The 25,064-nt window shown below is 35.3% G+C and overlaps 1 protein-coding gene across 2 annotated transcripts; it reads right to left on the bottom strand.

Annotated features, from left to right (window-relative positions):
• Positions 1-5,650: 5,650 nt before the first annotated feature.
• On the bottom strand, positions 5,651-24,115 carry A1CF (APOBEC1 complementation factor). 2 transcript variants are annotated; one of them, XM_053451337.1, is made up of 12 exons: positions 24,031-24,115; positions 17,537-17,680; positions 14,673-14,807; positions 14,305-14,435; positions 13,174-13,412; positions 12,653-12,817; positions 11,430-11,527; positions 9,937-10,213; positions 8,648-8,865; positions 7,455-7,591; positions 6,578-6,702; positions 5,651-6,125 (listed from the first exon to the last, which is right to left on the bottom strand). In XM_053451337.1, the coding sequence occupies exons 2-12, from the start codon at positions 17,633-17,635 to the stop codon at positions 5,974-5,976; spliced, it is 1,776 nt and encodes a 591-aa protein (XP_053307312.1). In that variant the 5' UTR covers positions 17,636-17,680; positions 24,031-24,115; the 3' UTR covers positions 5,651-5,973. The 2 variants fall into 2 exon arrangements, with proteins under 2 accessions (XP_053307312.1, XP_053307313.1); XM_053451338.1 differs by having other exon boundaries at positions 8,648-8,841.
• Positions 24,116-25,064: the final 949 nt, after the last annotated feature.

Raw genomic sequence — 25,064 nt, 5'->3', positions numbered from 1 at the left:
AATAAAAACAATAATTATTATTGTGCACTATTTGAGATTTATATGTGGCTTTTAAGTGAAACTTTGTTCAGTGTCTGGTTGGAGCAGATCAATGTGTGAGACACTTTGATCTGTGGTTGGGATTTCCAACCTGATTGTTGGAAAAAATAAAAGTAATAAAAAATGAAGGTTAATCGCTTCTAGAATATTTTCACTGTATGTTACTATAGTTGAGGCACAGACTTGATTTGGAGGAAATGTAAAATAAAAAAATGTATTTGTTAAAATTTTGTGTTGTCCTAATGGTTCATGGCTACCCTGAGTTTGAACAAACAGTCTTATCTGATGCACTGTATTTAACCTGATTGCATGAAAACTGGATCAGATGCCATCTGCACAAATGGAATCTTTTCTATGACGTATGGAGCTGAAAAAATGGAACTTGTTACAAAAACATAAATCATATATTCTTATAAAGTGTAATAAATAATATTACAGTTCCCAAATACAAAGAAAATGTGGCGCAGATATAATCACGCATATTTCAAGAAGAAGGAATTGTTTTTGTTCATTAATCTTCAAAGAAAGATTGTATGGTTGGATGGGGTTTCTTATACCAAGGGAAGGCAACATAACCATACTAGTGGCTGCCATATTTCATATTCTGCATGGCCTTGGTGGCTGGAGTGCACTAGAATGCCAATCATGGGTGTCTCCAGGTTGGAGCAATGCCAAAATACAAAGGGATACATTGCTGGAGTTGTATTTTAGGAAGCCCTAGGTATAAATATCCACGGAGATTCTAAGTCATTTAAAGAGTTAGAAATACATTATGTGCACATCATGACCAATACAGACTGTGACATATGCAGAAAACCATCATAACAACCAATGCTGATATTCTTCTTCCTATAAGTCAGCATTTAATCAATGGGACAGCTAAGGGGAAATACACCATCTAAGCCAGGAACAAAACAGTACCGGCTACTCTATGGTATATGGGAAAAAGTGAGAAAAGGCCCACACAGCCTTATCCAGAAGAATAATGTGTAATAAAAAACACTGACTTTTTTTACGATTGTAAGCATCGTTCATCTACTCATCCACAATTGAAGAGACATTGAACCCAGAAATGCAAAAACACTGATGGAGTTTACACAAAATTTAGACTCTTATGACAACTTAATATTAGACTTGTGCATTCATTTGTGGGCGAACATGAAAACGAACACCAAGGGTACGTTTTCGTTGTTCAGCATGATACCGAAAATACGAACATGGAGGCGGCTAAACATATACAAAGACGAAGACACACAACTTCCTCTTCGTTTACTAATCTCTCTGGTCCCTTCCCATCTAGCCTACCTTATCTACGCAGCATCGCAGGGGTTAACAGGAGCGTAAATCTGTAGGTTCGCCATCAGGAGTTACAAGGCCGTGTGAGCGACTCTATTGGTTGCCTGCAGGGGCCTCCTCTGGCAGCAGGGGGCTCTCCTGCCATCAACCAATGAAATACAGGTGTACTTCATTGATTGATGGCAGAGGTGGACCCTGCCGGGGACCAATAGGGTTGCTCGTACGGACATTTAAAATCCTGGCGCCAAAGATGCTGTGTAGTGCTTACCGTGTTAACCCTGTATTAACCCCTTCTACAAAAAAACGGCAAAACACGAAGAATGTACACGAATATTTGCCCGAAGCAAACACAGGAACGGGTGAATATTCGTAGAACACGAAGATTTTCCCCCCGCGAAGACGAACAAGAGTTGGACGGCGCCCAAGTCTACTTAATATATGCCACTATTATTAGGCTGCCTGTGTTATTGGCATGTGACTAGAGATTCATTTTACATTTTTAAAAAGATCCCTTTGTCTGTATGAAATATACATACATAATAATAATGAAACATCATATGAATATGTTATGAAGAATACACTGTGGGTGGCTGACACCTATAAGAAAGGAATATAATAGAAATAAATATGATACATAGCCAAGGTAAAAGTGAAGCCGGTTGTGCAGGGACAGTCTTACTGACTTGGGCCTACATGGAACAGAAAACACTGTTTTTTTAAACATTTTATTTATAGAGCGCCAGCAGATTCCACAGAGCTATAGGGGAGAGAGGAAAATAACAATAACTTAAACGTGACAATATACGTAACTTATAATAGACATTAACACGCATTAAGACATACTAGAACAGCCCCGGAGGAAAAGAAATTGGACAGAGGGGCCACATGAATTTAGTGCGGACGAGGTACCCATGGTCAGGCCTGTTGAAGGGGTTAAGGCATGACTAAGCGGAAATTTTGACACTGAAAGTGTTAAGTTGGTGGCTCCCTGGGGGATATATAAGGAAGGGTCGTGGCCTATAGGGGCAATCATTTTAAAGAAAATTTTCCCGCCCATCCCTCCCCTGATTTTGGCATTGTGCCGGGTACTCTGGTTTTTAAGCTGGTACGGTGCAGGAGTTAACCATCTAGGTATGGTTACTTGTGGTGCACAGAGGTGTAAGTGCAGGACACTCCAGGGGCAGCTGCCCCTGTGAATCGTATGGTCATGTGACTGCCGCGCTGGGGGACGCCGGCAGTTTCAGCAGGGATACAGGTGGACACGCCCATACCAGCAGGTTACTTATTTGGTTATTAATTTGGTTATTAAGTGGTTATTTAAATGGTTACAATTGGTTATGTTTGCTTTCATTTTACAATAAATTATTGATATATATTGTGTCAAATTGGTTGTGGTAATAATATTTGACACTTTGTAACATGTTAATAAAGGTTGAGTGTCGCGATGCTGAAGTTATTTTAAGTCCGCACCGCGGACAAATAATTCCATATCTGACATTTAATAAAGTTTTTTAAAAATAAAGAAGTGTCTCTTGTTTTATTTGTAAAGAGGTACCGAAACTGGACGCTACTACATTCAAGTACAGGGGGATATAATACATAACTGCTTTATTTACTTTTGATGATTGTGACCCAATGTTCTTCATTATGCTCTTTGCGGAAGTCAGCTGTCTGGTCTACAACTGATGAACACAGAGTAGAATATTGCGCTTCTCAGAGTGTCCTTATAACTTTAAAAGACGTGTGCACCTTATTTGTCCCGTTTAAGTGGGGTTTTTCTAAATAAATTTCCTTGCATTGATTCTGTGTTTGTAATACTCTAACCAACAATACCAACATTAATAAAAACACAAAACAATGATTCGCAATATTATATACATGTTTATTGTGCTAAAATGCCTAATTAATGACATTCCATTTGTTATCATACACTTGTGATCCATGATTAACAATGTACATATGCATTTCATTAATATCCCTGTGTTACCAATTTAATGACATTTTCGTAAATGGATTACAAAGTACTTTATCCACCCAATTTTTTATGTCCACTTAATTCCTTAACCTTATGATGAGTGCCGGACAGGCAAGCAAACCCCCTAGCACTCAACAAGTTACCCCTGTTTTCCCCTTCTGCAGTGAGTCTCAGTCCCTACTGGCAGAAAAGAGGTTAATTCCATAATTTGTTTCAAGTGATGGCATAATTTATTTGATATTCTTTAATATTCACAGTTCTTTACAAACAGAAATAATAAAATGTACAAAAATAAGTGCTTCTTGCACATCTGTTAATACTGTTACCATTTTCAGTCCCCTGAATCGCATTAATGGTAGTTTAATACGCTTGGTCTATACAAGGGCACTAATGATGCACCATTACGGGGGGTGAGGGTGGAGGGTCTGTCCGGACAATTTTCCACCAATGTCCAATAGTCCTTTGTGTCTATAATCCACCTGCATTCTATATGATGCAGGGAGTGTGTCTAAGATATAAAAATCATCCCATTAACACTTGTTTAGAACCCTACAAAAGTGACAGAACCTCCCATTGTAAAGAAGGGAAACCGATATCCCTAGTTTTACATTAGTTCCATGACTGACCCCCCCCAGAACATGTTAGCACAATAATATTCTAATATTATATCTATGACAAAAGCAAATATATCATAATCAGAAAATATACATCATGAACAATGTTGCCTACGTCAATATCTTTAAAAACCAAGGAGCTAATGCTTTTGTGTGCCGTGGTTTCCCAATGCCTGAAAAAAAGTTTACTATATTTGAAATAAAAAATGTAAAAAGAAAAGCGAATGAAGAGAGGTTTAAATCATAAAATTCAATGATTTCAACAGCCATTATTTTGCAACCATTTTTAGGTTAGCAAAAATATGAAATTCAAAATGTAGATAACAAGGTAACATGTATGCACTTAGTTTGTTATCTTTATTTAACCCCTTAATGACAAAGCCCGTACATGTACGGGCTCAAAATGCATTGTTTTCAATGGGTTTAGGGACCGCCCATTGTCCTTAAGGGGTTAAGCAAAATATTTTTTTTAAATTACTGTTTAAAAAAATACTTTTTAAAGTATTACTGCCCTTTAAATAGTTTCTTTTTGCTTGTTTTGCGTGTTGGGCTGATTGACGTTATACGCCATTTCCTAAATATGTTTTTCATCATCAAATTAGTGACCAGAGGAGCTGCATTGAGCATCTTGGGTGCGAAAGCCAACCACACAGAGAAAATGTATGCCCCCACGTCTGGCAGTGTTCCTATAACAGATGTTGCTTCCTTATACTGAGTTGGTTAGAGAAGTGATTCATTCATCATGGTGGCTATGAGCAGGATAAAAGCTAAGGTGCTAAATATTAGGTTCTGACCATAGGGCAAACCAGGAAGATGGGCAGCATAATCATGGACTATCATGACATAACAAACATAACATAAGCCCCGCTAGCCCACCTTAGCGATACACAAGCCTCTTCTCTACTGCCTTCACCTCACTGCTACCGAAGAAGCTCCTCCTATAACTTAACACTATTATGTGTTTACTTTGCTTGTACATAGAGGGTTAATTGTGAATAAACTTTTTTCTTGCATTTAAATTAGTGAAAGTATTGATCTTTAGTTGAAATACATTATTTGTTATTGGGTTAATCCTTAATGAGATTAGCAAGGATAATTGAAAAGTGTTTAAAACGAATAACCAAAGTACCAGATTTAAAATGGTCTAGGGAAAAAAAGTAAAATAAATAGCTTTCATTTGTTTCCCAGAGATAAAAGAAAAAAGATGAGTAGAATAAAAATATTCTTTCAAATACTTGGTATTATAATATTTCATTAACATATTTTTGTTATATAGAGGCATTTAAACTGATGTTTTGATGTAGCAAAATTGAAAAAAAAAATTATGGTAATGGGAAATTGTTCAGGAGACTAAGTAAGCACGTTGTCATTAAGATTTCAGGGACTTTAGAATAAGGACAAAAAAAACCATATATATAAGAATAATAAGATAAGAATGCGTTTACTGAAAAATACACTCAAATGGATCTACCATGTATGTCATGTATTTTTCAAATAAAGAGCTACATACTTAAAATCCTACTTAAAAACTAAATGTGAAATTTCCTGTTTTATGGTGAAGAAAAGACTGGTAATTCATATTTACAGTTGAGCCCTCACTACATGCAAAAAAATGTTTTTTTTTTACATTTTCCCCTCTATTAAGAGGTGTATTGAGTAAAAGACATATTTAAAATTGTTGTTATCTAAATTGTTCATTATGACCAAATGAACAAGATGATAAGAATTTTTCCCTTGACATGGATTCTGCAAAATGGCTTAACCGTGTCCAATTAAATTTTGCAAAGCAACATATATTATTCAGCTTTTGAAACTATTCTTAGAATATAATGCATGTAAACAAAAAAAAGTTGTTAAAATGTAGTACATTGTTAAATAAGATAAGGTCACTAAGGAGGCAGCACTAAAGTAGAAAAAGTATGCAGAAATACATTATTTCTTTCCTTTTCCTAGGACTATACCCTGAATTATCCTTTTTATGTCCTTTTACATAATGGTCTAGCTAACTTTCAGAATAAAAAAGTGTTATTATCGGCTGTGAATTGACCATTAAAAGGCTCCATAGGTGTCTCCTCGAGCTGCAACTGCAAATGCAGGATAGGCTTCGTAGGCTGCGTAGGCCGTTAGATCTTGTCCAAGGGCCACAGCTTGTTTCAACTGGGTTGCTGCTACTGCAGCTGGGGAACTGGCAATGGCATATCCTACAAAAATTGAACAAAAAAAACATAAGATTACAGTATGTCATAGCAAAAAGTATAATGATATAACAATCATCAACAAACTTGGTTACTACTCAGGTTACTACGGGTGAATTGTCTCTCAGAAAAAAAATCTAAATTAGTACATAATGGTGAAAGAGAAAGACATCATGAGAGGGTTTTTTGGCCTAAAATAGCTTCTTTTTATAGTAACAGTAGTTCCTAACTTCCTATAGTTATAAATGTTTTATAAATATTTTATAAAAATATTTGGGCTATACAAATGCACATATAAAATATAGTGTATAATACCTACAAAATACATTGTTCCGATGATGCTCTGGACTTTCCTTGATAACCAAACTTAGGTAAAGAAAACTTTGAAACACTATAAAAAATGCGCATATGAAATTGGTCCTGTTTTTATCCATGTCAGACTGCAGAGCTGATGTTACCTGCGAATGCTGTTGGGGGTTCTGTTGGCTCTGTAGAAATCCCCAAGGTCTGAAGAGTATACTCTGCCGCGTAATTTTTTGCCTCATCCACAGATATGCAGAGTTTGGGTGGTGTGAAAGGGTGTCTAATAAATAAAGAGAATCGAAATTGTCATATAGAATGATTCAGACATTAACACTTTAAAATCCAAGCTCATAATAAATTGCTTGGTTTATAGTCAAAATCATAAAATGGAAAGGAGGTTTTCTAGAAGGGCCAGCTCATGAAGAATATCATTACATGATGTACAATAAGAGCAAACTCTACTAATTCAAGGAATTCTACTAGCTTCATTCAACAATGAAAGTAGGCACCTAAATTACACATCTAGACAGAGACCATGACAGACAGCAGTTATGCAAAGTAGGCTAGTTGGAGGGGACATTTCAGATATCCCATGTCTAGTGAGAGCTATGAGAAAAAACCTTCCCTGAATTGGGATAATAGGTAAACTGTTTCTACTCTTTCTTTTTTGATATTTTTCATCAGCCCCCCTCAAACTCAAATGCCACAACACTATTGGGCAGCCCCTAACCTCCACAACAAAATTCCGCACTCCTAACCCCACTGCACTCAGCACTGTCCTAGTAAATATTGTGTTATATGCATAAATATGGTATCAAACCAAAGCCCTACTTATTCTAAAAAAACAATATATATAAAAAAAGCAAAATAACAAATTACTCCTGTCCTATCATTGTACTATAGTCCTGGTCCTTAAGTAGTACTACTGAAAACATAAGGTGCTTGGGGGGCTTTGGGATCAGAATTGGGCACAAATGGTAAATAAGCTTATGGAGGATGCATAAATTATGCGCTCTGGGAATCTATGCTTACATTGCTGGGTTTTGGCTGGCAAGGACAGGGATAGTGATCTTGTATAAAAATAATTGCCGTTGATCTTGACCAATGGCTGAGTGAAGCTGATAAACTGGCTGTCCCCAGTTATTTTTCTGACAGATTTCCTCAAGTATCTGGAAAGAAAAGGCATGTATTCATGAAATTTAACAATTACCAATACAAATATTGTATTTTATCATGTGTAAATATTGTAAATGTATGTAACATCCATGTTTCTATAAATTAATAAAATATTCTTAAAATATATTGTTTATATGTGGAGGTGTTACAATACATAAAGAGCAAAACATGGAAAAAAGTTTGGGCTCAGTTTAACCCCTTAATGACAAAGCCCGTACATGTACGGGCTCAAAATGCATTGTTTTCAATGGGTTTACGGGCCGCCCATTGTCCTTAAGGGGTTAAATTGAGAGATAAATCAAGAGGCCATATGCATTTCAGATGTACATCGTAGGCCTTTTAATACAAGGCTGACACAATTTCTGCTTTTTTTTGGTCTTATTTCTGCATTCAGGACACAAGGTCCTGTTCTCAAACTAATGATGCATTTTCTAATCTACAAATTAAGGGAAAAAGCATCAGATGTGGTCAAAGAAACTGCACAATGGAAACATGACATTCGATAACAGACAATTAGACAATGTTTTTTTCTAAAAGGGTTCCAGGAAACAGATTTGATTATTATCACCATGGGTAAAACAAATGAAACCATAAATTCGGGCCTTTCATGCTTCAAAATTATTATTAGTGTCTGTCTATATTTGTACTTTTTGGCTGTACCAATTTTTCACGGTATCTGTAAAATCTATTTTAGATCAATAGAACATTCCCCTATGCTTGTAGAATGTATTAATAGTCAGTGTCTCATATTTTTAAGTAGTATATATATTTATTCCTGTACATCAGACTCACTACTGCTACAATTTTGTCATATTAAGTAAACCTTCAAGCTTCTATGTTTCGATGCACAAATGTACATTTTGATGATATAAGGGTTAATACTATACACAAATTTACCACAATGGTGTCATTGGGTCAGTGTGCGGCAAGTCATGCATAATCATGTACCCACCATAAACTTTGCATAGTGTCCCTCACAAATATTAACCTTTTTTTAAGGCCTTAAAACACCAAAGTAAATGTCATTTGTTCCACACCATTATGCCTACCTGTGGTCCAAGTTTCATTCCTTGTGGTTTTAAAGCGACGGTATTCATTGGCGTAAGTTCCATTCCAGGTAAAATATCGTAGAGTTTCTCATCTGTCCTCTTGTCTCCTTTCATTTGGTATCCCACACATCCACGTCCCAAGCCAGTGTACGCCAAGTATCCCCGTCCTCCCAGTCCCCTAACTCCCGCAGCCCCTACAGGTACACTCATGTAAATTTCTAGGAATGTAAAAAGGCATTAAACTGTAACAAATCAACCGAAAATCACCCTGATTCATAATAGAATGTAAAAGCTAGCCCGGCGTACATGGAACTGATATGATATGGAGTGCCTCTTCTTACTACTTATAGACTGGTGCTGTTTCTCATTTACTATAAGATTATTTTGTTCCCTTTTCTATGTTTACGGGGGGTGTTTCTCCCTGTTATTTGTTCTGCTAGAGCACTTCTGTTCTAACTCATATCCCAGCGCAATCTGGTTGTATTGCTCCAAGAGAGGATGAAGCCTATAAAAGATGAAGGTCCTCTAAAGAACCTCTCCATACTTCAGAAGTCTCATCTTCAGAAATAAAAAAATTCTATGATGCTAAAATAAAAGGTCTCACCTTCTAATAATGACGTGATTGTCATTGGTAGCATAGCTGTTGATAAGCCAATTTTAATTATTATTATTCATCTACGTATGAGTTTCAAAAAGTTAGCAATTATGCCTTTTCTGGAACGCACTTCCTAATGTTCATATTTATTCCATGTACCTTAGGTTCACTTTTATATTATATTCATGCACAAATTATAACAATTGTTAAGCCAAATATTTGAGCCCTATTTTTACCTTTTAATGCTGACCATAAGAGGAGAATGTTTAGATCGTAAGGTTACGTCTAGTGAAGCACTATAATTAATTAAGGCTGATCACATGGCCCCACATAAAGCCCCCCAAAATCTATCGCCCATAGTTCTAGTGATAGATTAGTTGTGTTTTTCCCAAATAAGCTTTCTCTCAACATAACCTTCACACATTACTAGAGGGCTAGCTGTCACAACAGTGTATAACGCCACAGATCCTTACGATGGAAGTGTGACATTTATTTAAGATTCAGGTTAGTAACGTTACCTGTGCATTATAACAGTCACTGATTTAGATGCTAATCCAATAAATTATACAAGAATAACCTTTTGATAGCAATCTACTAATTACTAAATCACCATGTCATGGTTTGCTCTCCCAATTAATAGCAAGCACAGGGATTTAACAGGCTTAATGTAATTTATGCACTGTGGGTAAGTTACCTCTAACAGACGGAGGTCGAACGAGGCCACGATTGCTGACATATGCTTTGGTTTGAGGGAAATGAATGCCTGGAATGGCTGCAGCGTAGGTTGGAGGTGCGTAGAACACAGGTGCACCGAGGTAGGCTGTGGTGGGATCATATACATGACCTATCGTATAGGCAAGTTCTCCCTGTACAGAACCTCCTCTTCCTCCGGTTCCTCTGGTATACCTTACATAGCTATCTTTGTCCACTGGCTTCGCCAAGGTAACTTCTATAGGTGATCCATCAACAATCTGTAAATGGAAATTCATGACTATAATAAAAAATAAGAGGCACTTACTGGTTCTTTCTATCATTGTTATTAGGGAAAATTGTCACATCCCATATTTAAGAATAACTATATTAATAAAGTATTTTTGTGGTTTTTGTTTTTCAAGTAACATAACTATTTTGCAGATATCTAAATTGATAATTCGCATTGCTCATGCTCCTCCAGTTATTGCTTTAGCCACATCTCTTTGTGTCCTACATTCTGTGTGATACGAGGTGTCCGTACTATGTACTCAACTACCTGATCTCATTTTTTAAATCCTACACAGAACATCCATAATGCTGCTTTGTATTATTATTATTATTATTAATAATAATACAAATTTAAGGAGAATTGTCATATCCCATCTGATAGAATAATTAATGTAATTTGTTAAAGTTACTTATGGATAATGTAACTGGTTTGCAGACATGTCATTTGAAAGTAAGGGACTCATAGGCCTTCATAGGCCACATCACCTAAAAAATAGTGTCCCTCCTTTCCCATATCAAATTAAAACAAATCTGCCAGTTTTACCAAATATTGCACTTAGTGATTCACTCTGCCAAGCAGCCAAAGTAACTATGCAATAATATAATTATTTTTAATTAAAACAATATTTTACTTCTATAATAACAATAAAAATAATAATAAACAACTTCAGAATAGGGAGCATGGTTCACCAATTTAAAGCTACATTTTTTGACAATGCCTGCTAGGGTAATACATTTTTGGTAGATTTTACACTTGAAATTCACTATAAAAATGTAAATGCAATGCAGTTTGAATATCCATTAATTTACGAGATGGTTGTGAGTTGGAGTGATTGCCTGCGACTGCATATTTTGTGAGTTGCAGTTGAGTTGATATAAGTTGAGTATAGTTTGATGCATGTTGAAATGCAAGTCGGCAGTAGGGAATACATGATTTGAAGATTCTTTGTCTGCTAACTTGCACTAACCTCTAATGATTACACTAGATCCCAATGGCCAAACACGGCTGGCTATACGCTTACAGAAGAAGAAAAATATGAGCCGATGAGGGTTTTTTAACCAATAAAAGTAAAATAAAAAGCATGTTTATTGATTCATTCCAAGGGGTACATATCACTACATGTAATTTACATTTTTGTATACTCCATCATTTTATAATCACAAGTGATCTCTCTCTGAGGCATGCAGAGATCCAGTTTGTCCTACCTTGCCATTCAAAGCATTCATTGCATCAACTGCATCGGAACGACTGTTAAAGTGCACAAAGGCGTAATCTCTAATTTTCTTAACGCGCTCAACTGAACCTGCAAATGACATAGATTTTGGCCCATTAAAAAACACTCTGCTTGGAATAATGACCCATGAAATAACACAGTACAGAAGGCATCATAGCAAATAATGCACCACGGACCTGGTCTGGTAGTGACATTGGTCCAAGCCTTATGACAAGCCTGTCCTGGCATTTACATAATTACCTATTTGTCCATGTGTTAAGTCACGCATTGTCGCATCCAACCGAGCAGCCCAGTGGCCATCACTGCAAATCATTACTATGGTGTGGATGTTGGGTTCACTTTAGTACACCTTTAGTACACCTTAGCTTATTCTATAGATTTAGTGCATTAGCTGCTATCTGGTTAACCTGACACGGCATAACATTGTTTTTTATTTATAGAGCATACGCAGATTCTGTAGCACTCTTAAAATAAGGGAGAGTGAAGGTTAACAATAACATTAAAATTGACGGTATACAAGATTGAAAATAACATTAACACACATTAAGTGCACACTGGTACAGAAGACAAAGACGACACTATATAACAATGCCTTATTACCAACAGACTTGCAGAAGTTCTACATTTGCAGTTCAAAGTTCATTTTCTTCTTACTCAATCATAAATATTATCATGATCATAACACGATAAGACAAAGGAATGGCAGCATGATTTTGTCTGTTTATAAAACTGGTAGATAGAGAAGTTGCAGCCACAGAGATAAGCGATAACAGAGGGTGTGATTGATTAACAAAGTTGTAAGAGTCGTGGTGCAGTAGGCGTAAGGTGGTAAGTCTGATCACCAACCCTTTTGGTAGCATAAGAAAATGAGGCAATAGAATTAAGATTCTCGGACTTATCTTTATAGTTTGTATATTTAGTGTATATGCATTGTAATATAATACAGGAAATTATGTGACAAGTACACTGGCATCTTTTGAATAGTTTTGCTTAGAAAATGTGCTTTAAACACAAGCTACAGCATACGGGGTTGATCGTTCCAAGCTGGACACCAGTTTTTCTTGACCGTTTGATTGACTGCTCATGTCCTTACACTGTATCCCTTAAAATGATGTCCCAAAAAGAAACAAGTGTTGTCTGCATAGGTTTGTTACTTAATCATACATTAACGCCAGACTTATTAGAGTGTCCTACCTGGTTTAATACTGCTGAATTCTTTCTCAATAGTCTCTTCCGTGGTTGTCAGCATAAGGTTTCTTACATACAGAATCTTCACAGAGGACATTGTATCTTCATCTACTTCAACCTCTGGTTCTGCCCAGTCTACAGCAATCGGATGACCCCACAACTGAATACGTCCTGTCATTGTGCGATAAGAGACAGCAACATTTACTGTGCATTTTATTTATTTTCAAGATAGGCAGTGAAACAAGAACGTGGGGTTCACATAATGTATTATAGTTAGTCTCTGTCAGTCCGTGACATACTGTCTGATTCCTTCTGGTCTCCTCTTTCCATGTCAGCCCCTCTTTCCTCCAGCTTACTTTCATTTTTATCCCTTCTTAATATATGTAGGAACCCTTCCCTTCTTTTATGCTAAGCCTTTATACCTTTATATAAGGAAACATGGGTAGACTACATGGGCCAAATAGTTTTATTCTCTGTTCCTCTCAGGTATTTAGTTAGAAAATGTTTACATCAATCCAATGTTGTACCTGGAAGCAGTTTCCTCCTTGCCATGGCTGCTGCTCTGTGACTGTCATATTCAACAAACGCAAAGCCACGATTTTTTGTTTTATCGGCCGCACTGGGGTAAACAATGACATCAATTACACCTTCTGTGACTTTCCTCATTTCTGCTAAGATTTCTTCTCTCTTCTTTGTTTTTGGGATCCCACCAACAAACAATCGGCAGTTGTCTACGCTTGCACAAACCCCAAGCAGCCGTCCATTTCTGTATATCAGAAAAAAAACCTTTTAAAATACTATTGAGGATAATATTTACAATACAAACAAAAATATATTTTTGGAAAGTTAATTGAACTTTAACTCTGAATTTTTCTGCACCCTAGTTCTTGGGTTTTGGTTAATAGTTGAGTCACTTGGTCTCCGGACAGTAAATGTTTCTGCGAATGCTGAGCCGGTGGCAGCGCTGGATATCTACTCTACGTTTCCTTGGCCAACCACTTCATCTATGATCCTCAACATTGCCTTGTTTCTGTAAACCCCTGTCTGTCTCAAAATTTCATTCAATATCATGGCATATGACTCGTTAGTGAGCTGTTTCTGTATCAGTTAATGATTGTGTTTCAACCTACATAAATAAAAGTGATTACCATTTGTACTAGTTTGGTATAATTGTTTCATCATACACTTAACTATATGCCTACAAAATCCATGACTTTGTGCTTGTGTTCCTAGAACAATTGATGCAGCTTTGAAGGCAAAGGGTAGTCACCCCAAATATTGATTAGATTGAGATTTTTCTTCTGTTTGCTCTCTTTGCATTTTGTTTAAAAATAGACTATTAATATGTCTATTTTTGAAAGTGTTCTTACTTCACAGCATTTTTTCACACCTGACTAAAACGTTTGCACAGTACTGTATACATACCGTATATATATATATATATATATATATATATTTCATTTTATACCTTTTACTGTCCTATAAAGTTGTTTAATAAAGTAATATTTATTCTTTTTTTACTTATTGTGTAGAGTAGAACATTGAGGTCTCTATTGTGTAGTATAAGTAGTGCATAAGTATACACAGAATATATACATTTATAGATATAATTGTTACAATAATCATTATAATTCTGCATTAAAGTTCATTGTGCTTACCTGATTTCATAATTATTTAGTTGTCTGATTGCGTTCCTTGCATCTTGTCTGTTAGTGAAAGTTACAAATGCATATCCCCTATTATTCCCATTGAAGTCCATCATCATTCTCATTTCATAGATTTTCCCTATCTGAAAAAAAGAACAACCAACAACAGGTTGAAAATCAAGTTATTTGGGTCAATGCAATTTCTCCAAGTAACCAAAGTCACCAAAGAAATGACATTCTTATGAGTAGTTATTTTGCTTCAACTGTTTGGAACACTGGCAGCTTCCGTTTCATGATATGGTAACCAAGCCGTGTTCTAGCAATTGGCCTACTACTTTTTATTATTGATTATTTTTCTATCATAAAACACTGCATTTTACCTTTTCACATAATGGTATGAGTTCATCCTCAAAAAGATCTCGGGGAAGTTTGCCGACAAAGATCTCGCAACCTCTTTCAGGTGCCGGTCCACTCCATCCAGGAGGGGGTCCTCCATATCTTCTCTGTCCATTTTCCTTTTGCAAAAATGAATATCACTTTAGCAGGGAATGAGACAAATATTGTAGCAGAATTAATACAAGCACACCAAATCCCCGTTCCAAGGCTACTGTGTGGTGACCGCCTTACAATCAGAACACAGAAACAGAAATACAGGAATAAAATGTTTCTTTATTCTGTTTTCTATTTCCTAAATAATACAACATATCTACAACAATGATTACAAACACCCCCTTTTATTTATTATAATTTTATTTATTAGTTGAATGGATATGTTTGGTAATTATTAAAGGTCCAGCTCGATGAGCTAATCAACAAGGATTAATGGGCACAGTTGCATTTGTCTTCTGTGGTGCACCAAACTGATAGTCTCGGTTACTTGTGAAACATTGTTTCTTTGAAGCCTTAGGTACCTTGGGAACATTGTTTTAAATCTTTATTATCATGGATTTCTGTTTGCAGTATGGCACCCCATTTAATGAATACATGCAAAACATCGGTTTGTTATACTTTTCATTCTGAATGCCTTAATGGCGTTCCATCCCAGCTATTCTTATACCTTGTGGGAATTCTAATTTCATTGCCATACATTTATGCTAATGCCCATCCTTCGAGTACAATCAATTCCTGACCCCTGGATGCCCCTTATCAACAGGTCTTATTTTTTCTTATTTAGTCCATCGGACTGCCATTGAGGGCTACCACAATTCTGCTGTTCTAGTTGGGCAACCTTGATGACTCCAAGACATATATTATAAATGTACCATCGTGTATACTGTCCATTTAACAAAATAGGTCAGACTCAATGGAAAATGTTCAATGTTATTCAAATATATTATCAATATTCTTCTCAAACACTATACACAATAGGGTTAGCAGTGCCTGGCACCATGAACCCAAGAGAAGATGTGAATGTTTAATGAGTAGTTAGTAAATCAATCACATGCAGAATGCTGTTTTGGCACAAGAACTCTGTCAACAGAGCTTAATCCACTGTTTTCACATAGTCTACTGAACACTCTGAGTGTCTGTCAGCCTGCTGCTTCAATTAGGTTACAAATTGTTAACAATAAATTTGTCCTAAACTGATTCGCAAATGGAATATGAGAAACTTAAACACATATGTGTTTAGTAACATTCTAATATACCGTATGTGTGTATTCAGTAACATTCCATCAGTCATGGTCACATTAGGGTTAATTCACGAAACAGGGAGTTATGAGTTATAAGCCAATATACATGCATGCCGTGGCAGTTGATCCCTGTTTTAGGAAGTATAAAGTATGCATGTAGCATGTAAATTACTAACCTGTCTATTTTAAGAATGCACACCTTAGAATGCAGGCAAATAACGCCAATCAACCAAACTCTATGCCTTTTTCTGAATCGATGAATCAAAAAATGAAACTAATATATTTTGTTCACTGAAAGCACTTTTCCATGAAACATATAGCATAGAAAAGAATTGTGATGCTGGCTCAACAAGAAACATAGAAACTTAGAATTTACAACAGAGAAAAACTATCTGCTCCATCTGTTCTGCCCATTAATGCTGCAGTAATCTTAATCGGTCCTTGGTCTTGTCTTTGATTTAGAATTGGCACATGTCTACCCCATACATGATTAAATTATTTCACTGTATCAATCTCTACTACTTCTGCAGTAAGGCTGTTCTACTGATCTAAGTAAAAAAATCTTTACATTACATCTTACTTTCTCGTTTTAGACATTGGTCTATTGTCCTAACATTTCCCTTACTCTGCAATATACGTCCCCCCTGTACTCCCCCCGTATCTCTTTACATATTTAAATATTTTAAATCAATAGTGAAATTTCCTTGCTGTACACAGAATCTATATAACCACCTATGAGCCTAAAAACACTGAAGCAACATTATAGAACTATTTTTGGGGATTCCTTTGGAAGGGAATAAAAGTAGACTAAAGGTCGACTTGTATAAAGGTCTAAATTCACACAAGCCTTTGAGTCATCACAACTTTCACTACAAATTTGAGCATCGTCCTTGTTGTGTTTTTGGCACTCTTCTACATACATTTCTAAATTCCTTGAGATATTAAATCATTTATTATTTCCATTCTCCCATTTGTGCTCTCTTTGCATAAATCGCTGGATTGAGCACCACTTCAATGCCACCAACTTTTTAATGTTTCAATAATGACAGCTAAATGCACCAACGTACTTATTATATGTATCCATTTATCCCTGAAACTCAACTTATACACAATAGCTTAGTGGACAAAATACTAGACATAGTAGTTTTTGGGTTGTATTTTGTAGACGTTGCGTTGCAGAGGTTGGGAAAAGAATAGAGAAGAAGGAAAAGTAGTCAATGGAGCATGAAGACACTATGAAGGTACCAGAAGACCAGGGTGTTTCAGAAAGGGAGGCTAGAAGACGCATCAGAATATTTTTGAGCAATATGACTCTGTATATCTGTTGGAGTTTGGTACAGGGAACAAACCTTTATGAAATATCTCATAATGGAAAGAAAGAAAGGACAAAACGTGTTATCCAACAAAGAAAATCCAAAAGGAATAGTACCAGCATATCAGTGCAACCATCACTTTAGGATGTGTCTCATAATCAAACAATAATGGGAGTTGGCTAATTAGATTTGTGTTTTTCATTAACTGATCATACAGGCTGTGTTACACTAATGTAACCAATTGATACAAATAATTGACCAGAGACTACCTTGCTTCTATAACTTTCAGCATTTTCCTACCTGTGTCAAACTATATCCCGTGCGCTGGACCAATGCACGCAGTGCCGCTTCATTCTGAGTGCCGGCCAGTCCATCCCCGCATTTTTGATTTGATTCCATTGTGAATGATTATCAGCAAAAAATCAGGTTAATTAGGTGTGCTCACTGCAATCAAATTTAAGATAAATTAAGTAAATTAATATTGGTGGAAATATAAAAAATTACATTTCATTGATAAAACTGACATCTCAATTAGTTGCTATACACATATATTCATTATCCATGGAAGTTATAATAATCTTCTCTATTGTTCTGAATTTTTAGCTGTTCCGTAATGATATATTTGCATTAAGGTCAATAGCTGACAGCAAAATCCCACAGTTTAGACTCAGTCTTGTTTACAACCTCATTAAATGAAATATTCTATTTATTAGCAGACAAAATGAAAAGCCAGGTAAAAGTGAACCATTCTCCAAAGAATCAGAAAAGGAGCCAAACCATTACAAATCCTCCTGACGTGGCCATTAGGCATCTGGCTGTGGGTTTTATCATGATAAAACACTATGGATATATTTTAAAGCAAGACTACCACTTAATACACAATTATGACAATTCTATAGTAAAAGATGATTCATCTCGCCAGTGTTTACATGTATGTTCCATCTATATATGATAGTAGTGTTGGTACTAGACCACTCTCAGAATATCACTCAATGACGGGCATCAGGGAAAGAAAGAGGGACACAAGGTCCCAGTAGGGTGATCTGCTCTTAGGAAAGAAGCCTATGGACACTCTATGCCTACTTAAGAAGGATATGCCACTGCCTGAACCCGATGATTCTAGCATCCTAGTTTCCAGATATGCCTGGTGATAAGACCCATTATTTATTTTGACTTAATTTATAAAGAAATGGAGATACGTCCAGTTTGACTCGCTTACACCACAGTGACCATAACTGCTGTATTCCATATGATGGTAGCATTGCTGTCTTTCATTTTTAACTTACACAATAGTTTAGTGTAAAACATAATTTACAAACATAAAATCACTGTCAATTTTTTTAACATTTGTCTCATATTGTTCTGTATTGAAATCCATGATAATTTCTCATAAGGTAATGTGATCCCAGTTTTCACCTCTAGGAATTCACATTGCCTTGAGTGGACCTTGGTGTTTATTTGAAGTATCTCAGATCAAACCAACATCTTAATTTGTTAGGATCTATAAACGTACCCTATGTACATTATAAGATCAAATATTTATTTCAGTTAAGTGAAAATCCACCTACAGAATCACATGATGTATCCACTCACCCCCTCGTATCAGGACCCAAAAGCGCTGAAAATGTGTACCACTATGTTTGATTTTTTAGATATTAGGTTTGCAGAATCTTCTAAAAATTACCTGCCAACAGGTTTTATAATATTTTTTTCTTCCAAGGTATCCTCATCTAAATCTGGGAAACTATCCTCAAAGTTTACCAGCCAGCAGAACATTACATTTATTATCTTTATTATCTTTTAATAAATGTATCTTTGTATTTCTACAATTTGTAAATACTTAAAAAGTAGATTTATATTTATTTAACACTGACTTTTAATAACATAGCAGTCATTATGAAATTATTTTAGACCATATTTTCTGTGTCAATCTTTTACAAAAGACAAATAAAGAAATGAAAAAAAAGTAGATTTATAAAGTAGTTTTAGAATTGAAATACCATTTTCTTATGTTTAAAACCATTTATTATAAATGTATTTATGTTTAAATACACAACAATGGTTGAAAGATCAACAATGTATTCTATGCATACTTGATATCCATTGTATTTTTTTACAGATTTCCTTTTTTTACAGTAACATGAATTTATAATTATGCCACCATTTTAAAAGAGCTGTTTTTGAAGGTCTTAGAAGAAGGAATGGGGGTGATCGCGGGACACTTTTCTGCTCAAAGAATAAAATAATCTTAGTCTCTCCAACCAGATATCTCTAAAATACTTAAGCCGAACAAGGAAAGCCTCAAACTATAGGCAGTGTAAATAAGTATGTTTACTACTATAAATATACATTATTTCCAATATATATATATACAGGATTTAATACTATACAATCCAAGATCACTGTCAAATAGAGAAAACCGTAGCATCAGTTGGTTTCAGAACTTTATGGCGTTTTAATACATTTCTGCAGATTTTGTCATTCAGGTCTCCGCTTTAGAATTGTGGTATCTTAGCAGCATTTGTCAGGTTTTTTTTTTTGTGTGTATTTGACAACAGTGCCCTTTCGGGAGACTTAGCTACGGTTTCCATGAGAAAGATAACTAAATGATGTTTATCCTGTGTGGATCAATATAGCCTTGTTTGAGTGTATTTACTCAAGAGCCAGCCCATATGATAATGAATCCTATTGTCTAGACCACATCGACAATATAACTTTCTCAAAGCTGGGCACATGAACCAAAGGTGTATTCTACTCTTTTTCATTTATAAATGCATATTATGTAGTGTCCCCATTCTGTTCATAGTCGCGCAAGTTCATTTATGTGGTTACTGAGATATATTTTATGTAGGAAAAACAATGTTAATACAATTCACCATCAGCAATATGGAATTTAATATATTAAATATGCTCCTGTTGATATGGGGTAGTATACAGTATCTCCAGCTCTCAGGTTTCACATGCACTGTATGATACTTTTATCAGGGCAGTGATTACTATTAAACCAACAGTAAATGCTCATCCCCATTGCGAGAAGAAAAGAGGTGTAAAGAGGATATGCTATGTGGGGATACGTAGCCCCTTCCTCCCCTCCCTAGCCAAAGCTTAGGCAATGGTGGCTCTTCTAGGGCCCTCGTTGAGGTCTTCAAGGAGAAGACCCAACTCCATTTTCATTGAGAAACATAAAACTGTAATAGCATCCAGCATCCAGTTTGAGCCCCAGGCAATGGCTGATAATATAAAAACTCCCTTTCTAGTCATAGGCTAGGGCATTTTTAAGTAAGGGGCGAGGGAATAAAAAGTGTAGATTGAAGATTGGAGGCGGTTAAAGTCAGTATGCTCTCACACAGCTACACCATGTGCCAAGCGCCCCAGTGAAGACTCCAATGAGTACCTTGGGCTCGGTGAACTTGCCTGACCTTAAGACCAGAGGGCCAAGCTTTTACCTCGCTCACAGCGCTCATACGGCCAGAGCCAAACTGCTGAGAATCCATGTAAGCCTTTATAGACCTGTCAGTGACGTGAAGTTAGTATCCGGACTCACCTTTTATTCTTTTATTCTTAGGGAGAGATTTTTTTTTGTTTCCTAAGGAACAAATATGCAAAAAGTACGGGACTAGCTTTGTACAGAAAGGGCAAATCTTTCATCAATAATACTTCATTTAGCTAATAAAGGTGTTTTTTTTTGTGCCAAATTCGCTCTTTGAACATTCCACATAGGGACACTTTTGGGTAAGTGTAATTACCTTGGGGCGGCTGGGCATTACCAAGATATTTATATCTATTTATGTAATGACATAATTGACTATTTAACACAATTTTATTTATAAACACATTTGTTTCAGTCATTGATTTTCACAGTGCAGGTGAGCTGCAAACCTCTTCCTTTCACGCTGTGACTAATATGTGAAAGTAAAGATAGATTTCAAAGAGAAGTAAGTCTGTCTCAGCAGTTTGAACCAAAAGCAGCCTAGAGATATGGCAGGCTGGCCCTCCATTTCCATGCCATGTGGATGAGACTTTAACTTTCTGCACACATACACATATAATCCTCCCCCCAAATGTTTTTTTAGTAGAAACTGTCCAGATTTTTATTAGGTCAGTAGTTTTAATTTTTACAATTATGTCACTGGGAAACAAAATTAAACAAGGCAGACATCGTCAAGCGTATGCTGCTTAATAAATCATGTACTAATCCCCAAAAAATAATAATATATGTATTTATATCTATATAAATGCACAAAAATATTACTATGACTTACACTCATTTTTGTACAACTTTAAAAAGGCAATGTTTCCCCGGATAATGCCAGCAGATAATGCTCAGTTGACCATATTGGTACCTGCACCATCCCATAGACAATTACTATTGTGGCATTAAATACATATTATTATAAACCATTACATTTATTGGGACAATATAATAAAACCTTTATGAAATAATTACGAAAGTACTAGTAATGGTGAGAATAGTAAAAAAAAATTAGTGGTAATATCTATTTTGCATTTTCTTCTTGTATCCACAATGGTGCTTTGTATTTATTATTATTATTATTATTATTATTATTATATTTTATTTATAAAGCACCATATATAGTAATGCAGCTTAGTGTTGTAGAAAATGTAATTTTATTTCATTCCCCCCAGCCCAAAAAATGTATTTATTTGCAAACCTAGAGGCTGCCATTGTAGGCAGTCATGTGATATTTTGGGTGATTGCTCAGACTATGCTCAGGCAATGCTACTGCTTGTCCAATAAAATCCATTCCTCTATAGCCTTCCATTAGTGCCCGACTGGGTGATTGAGAATTAATCTGTTGTTTACTGTTGCAGTATGATAAGGAGTCGGGGTGTTTGTCTAGTAGATTGGGCTAAGTTAACAGTTACAGAATATAAACGTCTAGTATGCAGCTGTCCAAAAATATTATATTATCTAAAAAAAAAACAAAAAACTTTTATCTAGTTAGTAGTAATAAAAGATTTAAATGGGAGGTCCTCTTTAATGATCAGTAATATTCCAATATAGAGAATATAGTTTCATGTACACCTACTGATACATCCAGTGCTCCTGATTTAGTTACTAGTTGTATGCATTGACAGGAAAGGATACAATGGAGGCTTCTTTTGGTAACGTAAAAAATGAATGTTAAAGTTGCGTTTGGTAAGGCATGACTGTATATTTTAAATTCCTTCTCTAGATCCTTCAGCTCAACATTGTTTTCCAACTCCATTACAAGTAACTCACACTAAAATGCTGTCTGTTTTTCCTGGTGATGATGGCCATCATTTTTGCATTGAAATAATTAGCATTCCAGTTCAAATTTATAAATGTTAAACTACAATAAATGAGGTCTTTAATATCCACCTATTGTGTTTAGATTCAGTTCCAATAGTTTCAGGTATATGTTTCCACCATTGCGTCATAACAAGTGATGTATTCTTCTTTTCCTCTTCGTTTTTTGCCTACAAATGCCTTAGTCTGTCAAATGATGATGTCGCAGAACCAGTGATGATGTGAGATTATACTTTGCTGATTTCTAATAGCCATGAGTAACAGTTTTTTTGCCAGTCCAAAGTAAATATGTAGCATATAGAATATAAATTCTATATTAAATGTATACAAACCTTTTCTGGCAATTTTATAGTATCATTAAAAAAAATGTAAACTTTACAAGAATTCCTCTTCAACCCATAGGCCATAGACATTGTTTCTCCTATTAACCTAATAGAACCTGTTTATTAGTAATTATTTATTAATACAGGTATTTGTGACGTAAAATAGTTTTAAACATTTAATTTTATAAAAAGCAGGGATCTCTTTCAAATATTAACATTTTCATCCTAGCACAAAAAGAACTTGGATTCTAAATTCAATCATAAAACCTTCCTTTGGATTTGTATAAAATAACTAACTTAGCGATTTACATTATTTTTCTAAAAAAACTAAAATAACCCCAACTTGTTGAAATATTGAAAGTTATTTTTTGATTTGTTTAGTCTGTTGATTCGAATGTATTTACGCCTAGTAATTCAGTTTTTTAAATATTAGTAAATTAACTTAATTAGTAAATGTACGTATTAAAGAATTTCTATTGAAATATAATGCAGAAACTAAAATATATAATTACAGAAAAGAAAAAAATGCATGTTTAAAAAAATAAGCTTTTTTCTTTCCAATTGATATGCTTATGGGTCGCCTCGCATGAACATTAGATACATAACTAACATAAAACAATTATCAAAGATTAAAGACAGTATTTACAGACAGCAGTTTGTGCAAATAGCAACAACTAATTCTACAAAAAGCTATTATTATTTTTATTATAAATTTATTTTCTTTTCAAAAGTAAATGTTCTAAAAAGGAATAACTATTTACATTTTCAAGTCTTTCTTTATAGCTAATATTGTTTTAATGATCTTCATTACATTTTTATTTGGATATCAATATGTGGTACTGAGCGATTCCTTGCTAGGTTGACACCCGGCATTTGTTATGTTCCCTTTTTTTAACAGCTGCTGTTTCAGTTTTCCTTTAAACACTCCTATATTTCCATTTTCACAAAACCTGTTGGGCAGCTATATAATCCTTTTTGCATTTTGGTTAAGTCATACGCCTGTTTTATATAAGCGAGAGCATACATCTAAAAGAAAGAAGTCACACATTTGCCATAAGACAAAAACATATTCTACAGAAAATAAAAAGGTAATGCTTCACATTTCATACGCCTTTATCACGTGTCTGTTTGCCTTCATTTGCTGTAAAGATTTTATAGTTTTAGAAAAGCAGCCTTACCTGAGCAATTTCGGAGATCACTACCACTGAGTTCTCCTTGATTATGGGGAATTTGCGACGTGTACCAATGGTTATTCCTTAATCGTATCAAACTCCAAAGGTTCATTGGCCTTTGGTTTGGTTTACAATCCTCGCAGGTTAAAATTTAACTTGCTCTATCTCTTTGCAGCATAAAGCCCTTTGACCAGATAATTAGGCTTCAGCTCAGACACATCATTACAAACCAGCCACACCGGCATGGCTTTTTAATAACTGTTGGGGATTTTATTTTGCAAAATAAATACTGATATTCACATGTACCTTCCCCTACCATTATGAAAATAAAGGACTATTTATTTCTATATAGTATTTGTCTGGCAAGTCATAAAAGATCTCTTCATCAAGACAACATTTTAGAATTTCTTTCATTGACGTATAATTAACGTTTTGTGCTTTACATAGGGGGCAATTAGTTAATATAATTTCATAATCAATAGAATAATAATGTAACTCCTCCAAATACACTTCTTCTTAAGACATAGCTGAAATGAAAGCTGCAGTGGACAATCTAAATATGAGGAATTGTCTAGAATAATAAAAATAAAACTTTAAATATGTTACTGACAGTAGTCAGAAGATTGAATTCAAACAATTGTTACTTAAAGTAATCATGTCATTTTAACATGCAGTTCCACAAATGGCCACCAGAGGCATCTTGAATATTATGAAGTCATTTCACTTCTGCAATAATTGTGCACTATGAGCATGCTCCTAATTATTTACAATACAACATTTTTCTAAATTAATTTGACTTCCTTAGATGATATTGAAGCATTGTCACTTTCAGACTCATTCCAAAGTCTGGTAAAAGATTAAGGAATCATAAGAGGACAAGCAAGGGGGAGGGGGCAAAATTTGCCCATGGCTGCTTTGCTGTAACAGTTTTTTGGCACTACCTGATACATTTGTGTGTGTTTTACTTGCAGTTCAAGACAATGATTGGATCAGTTATATGCTCTTTTTATTGTCATTCTATGCCAGCCCTTTCTGTAGAT

The sequence above is a fragment of the Spea bombifrons genome, chromosome 11, assembly GCF_027358695.1.
Source record: "Spea bombifrons isolate aSpeBom1 chromosome 11, aSpeBom1.2.pri, whole genome shotgun sequence".
Taxonomy (NCBI): Eukaryota; Metazoa; Chordata; class Amphibia; order Anura; family Pelobatidae; genus Spea; species Spea bombifrons.
This window is presented reverse-complemented; position numbering and strand designations above follow the sequence as displayed.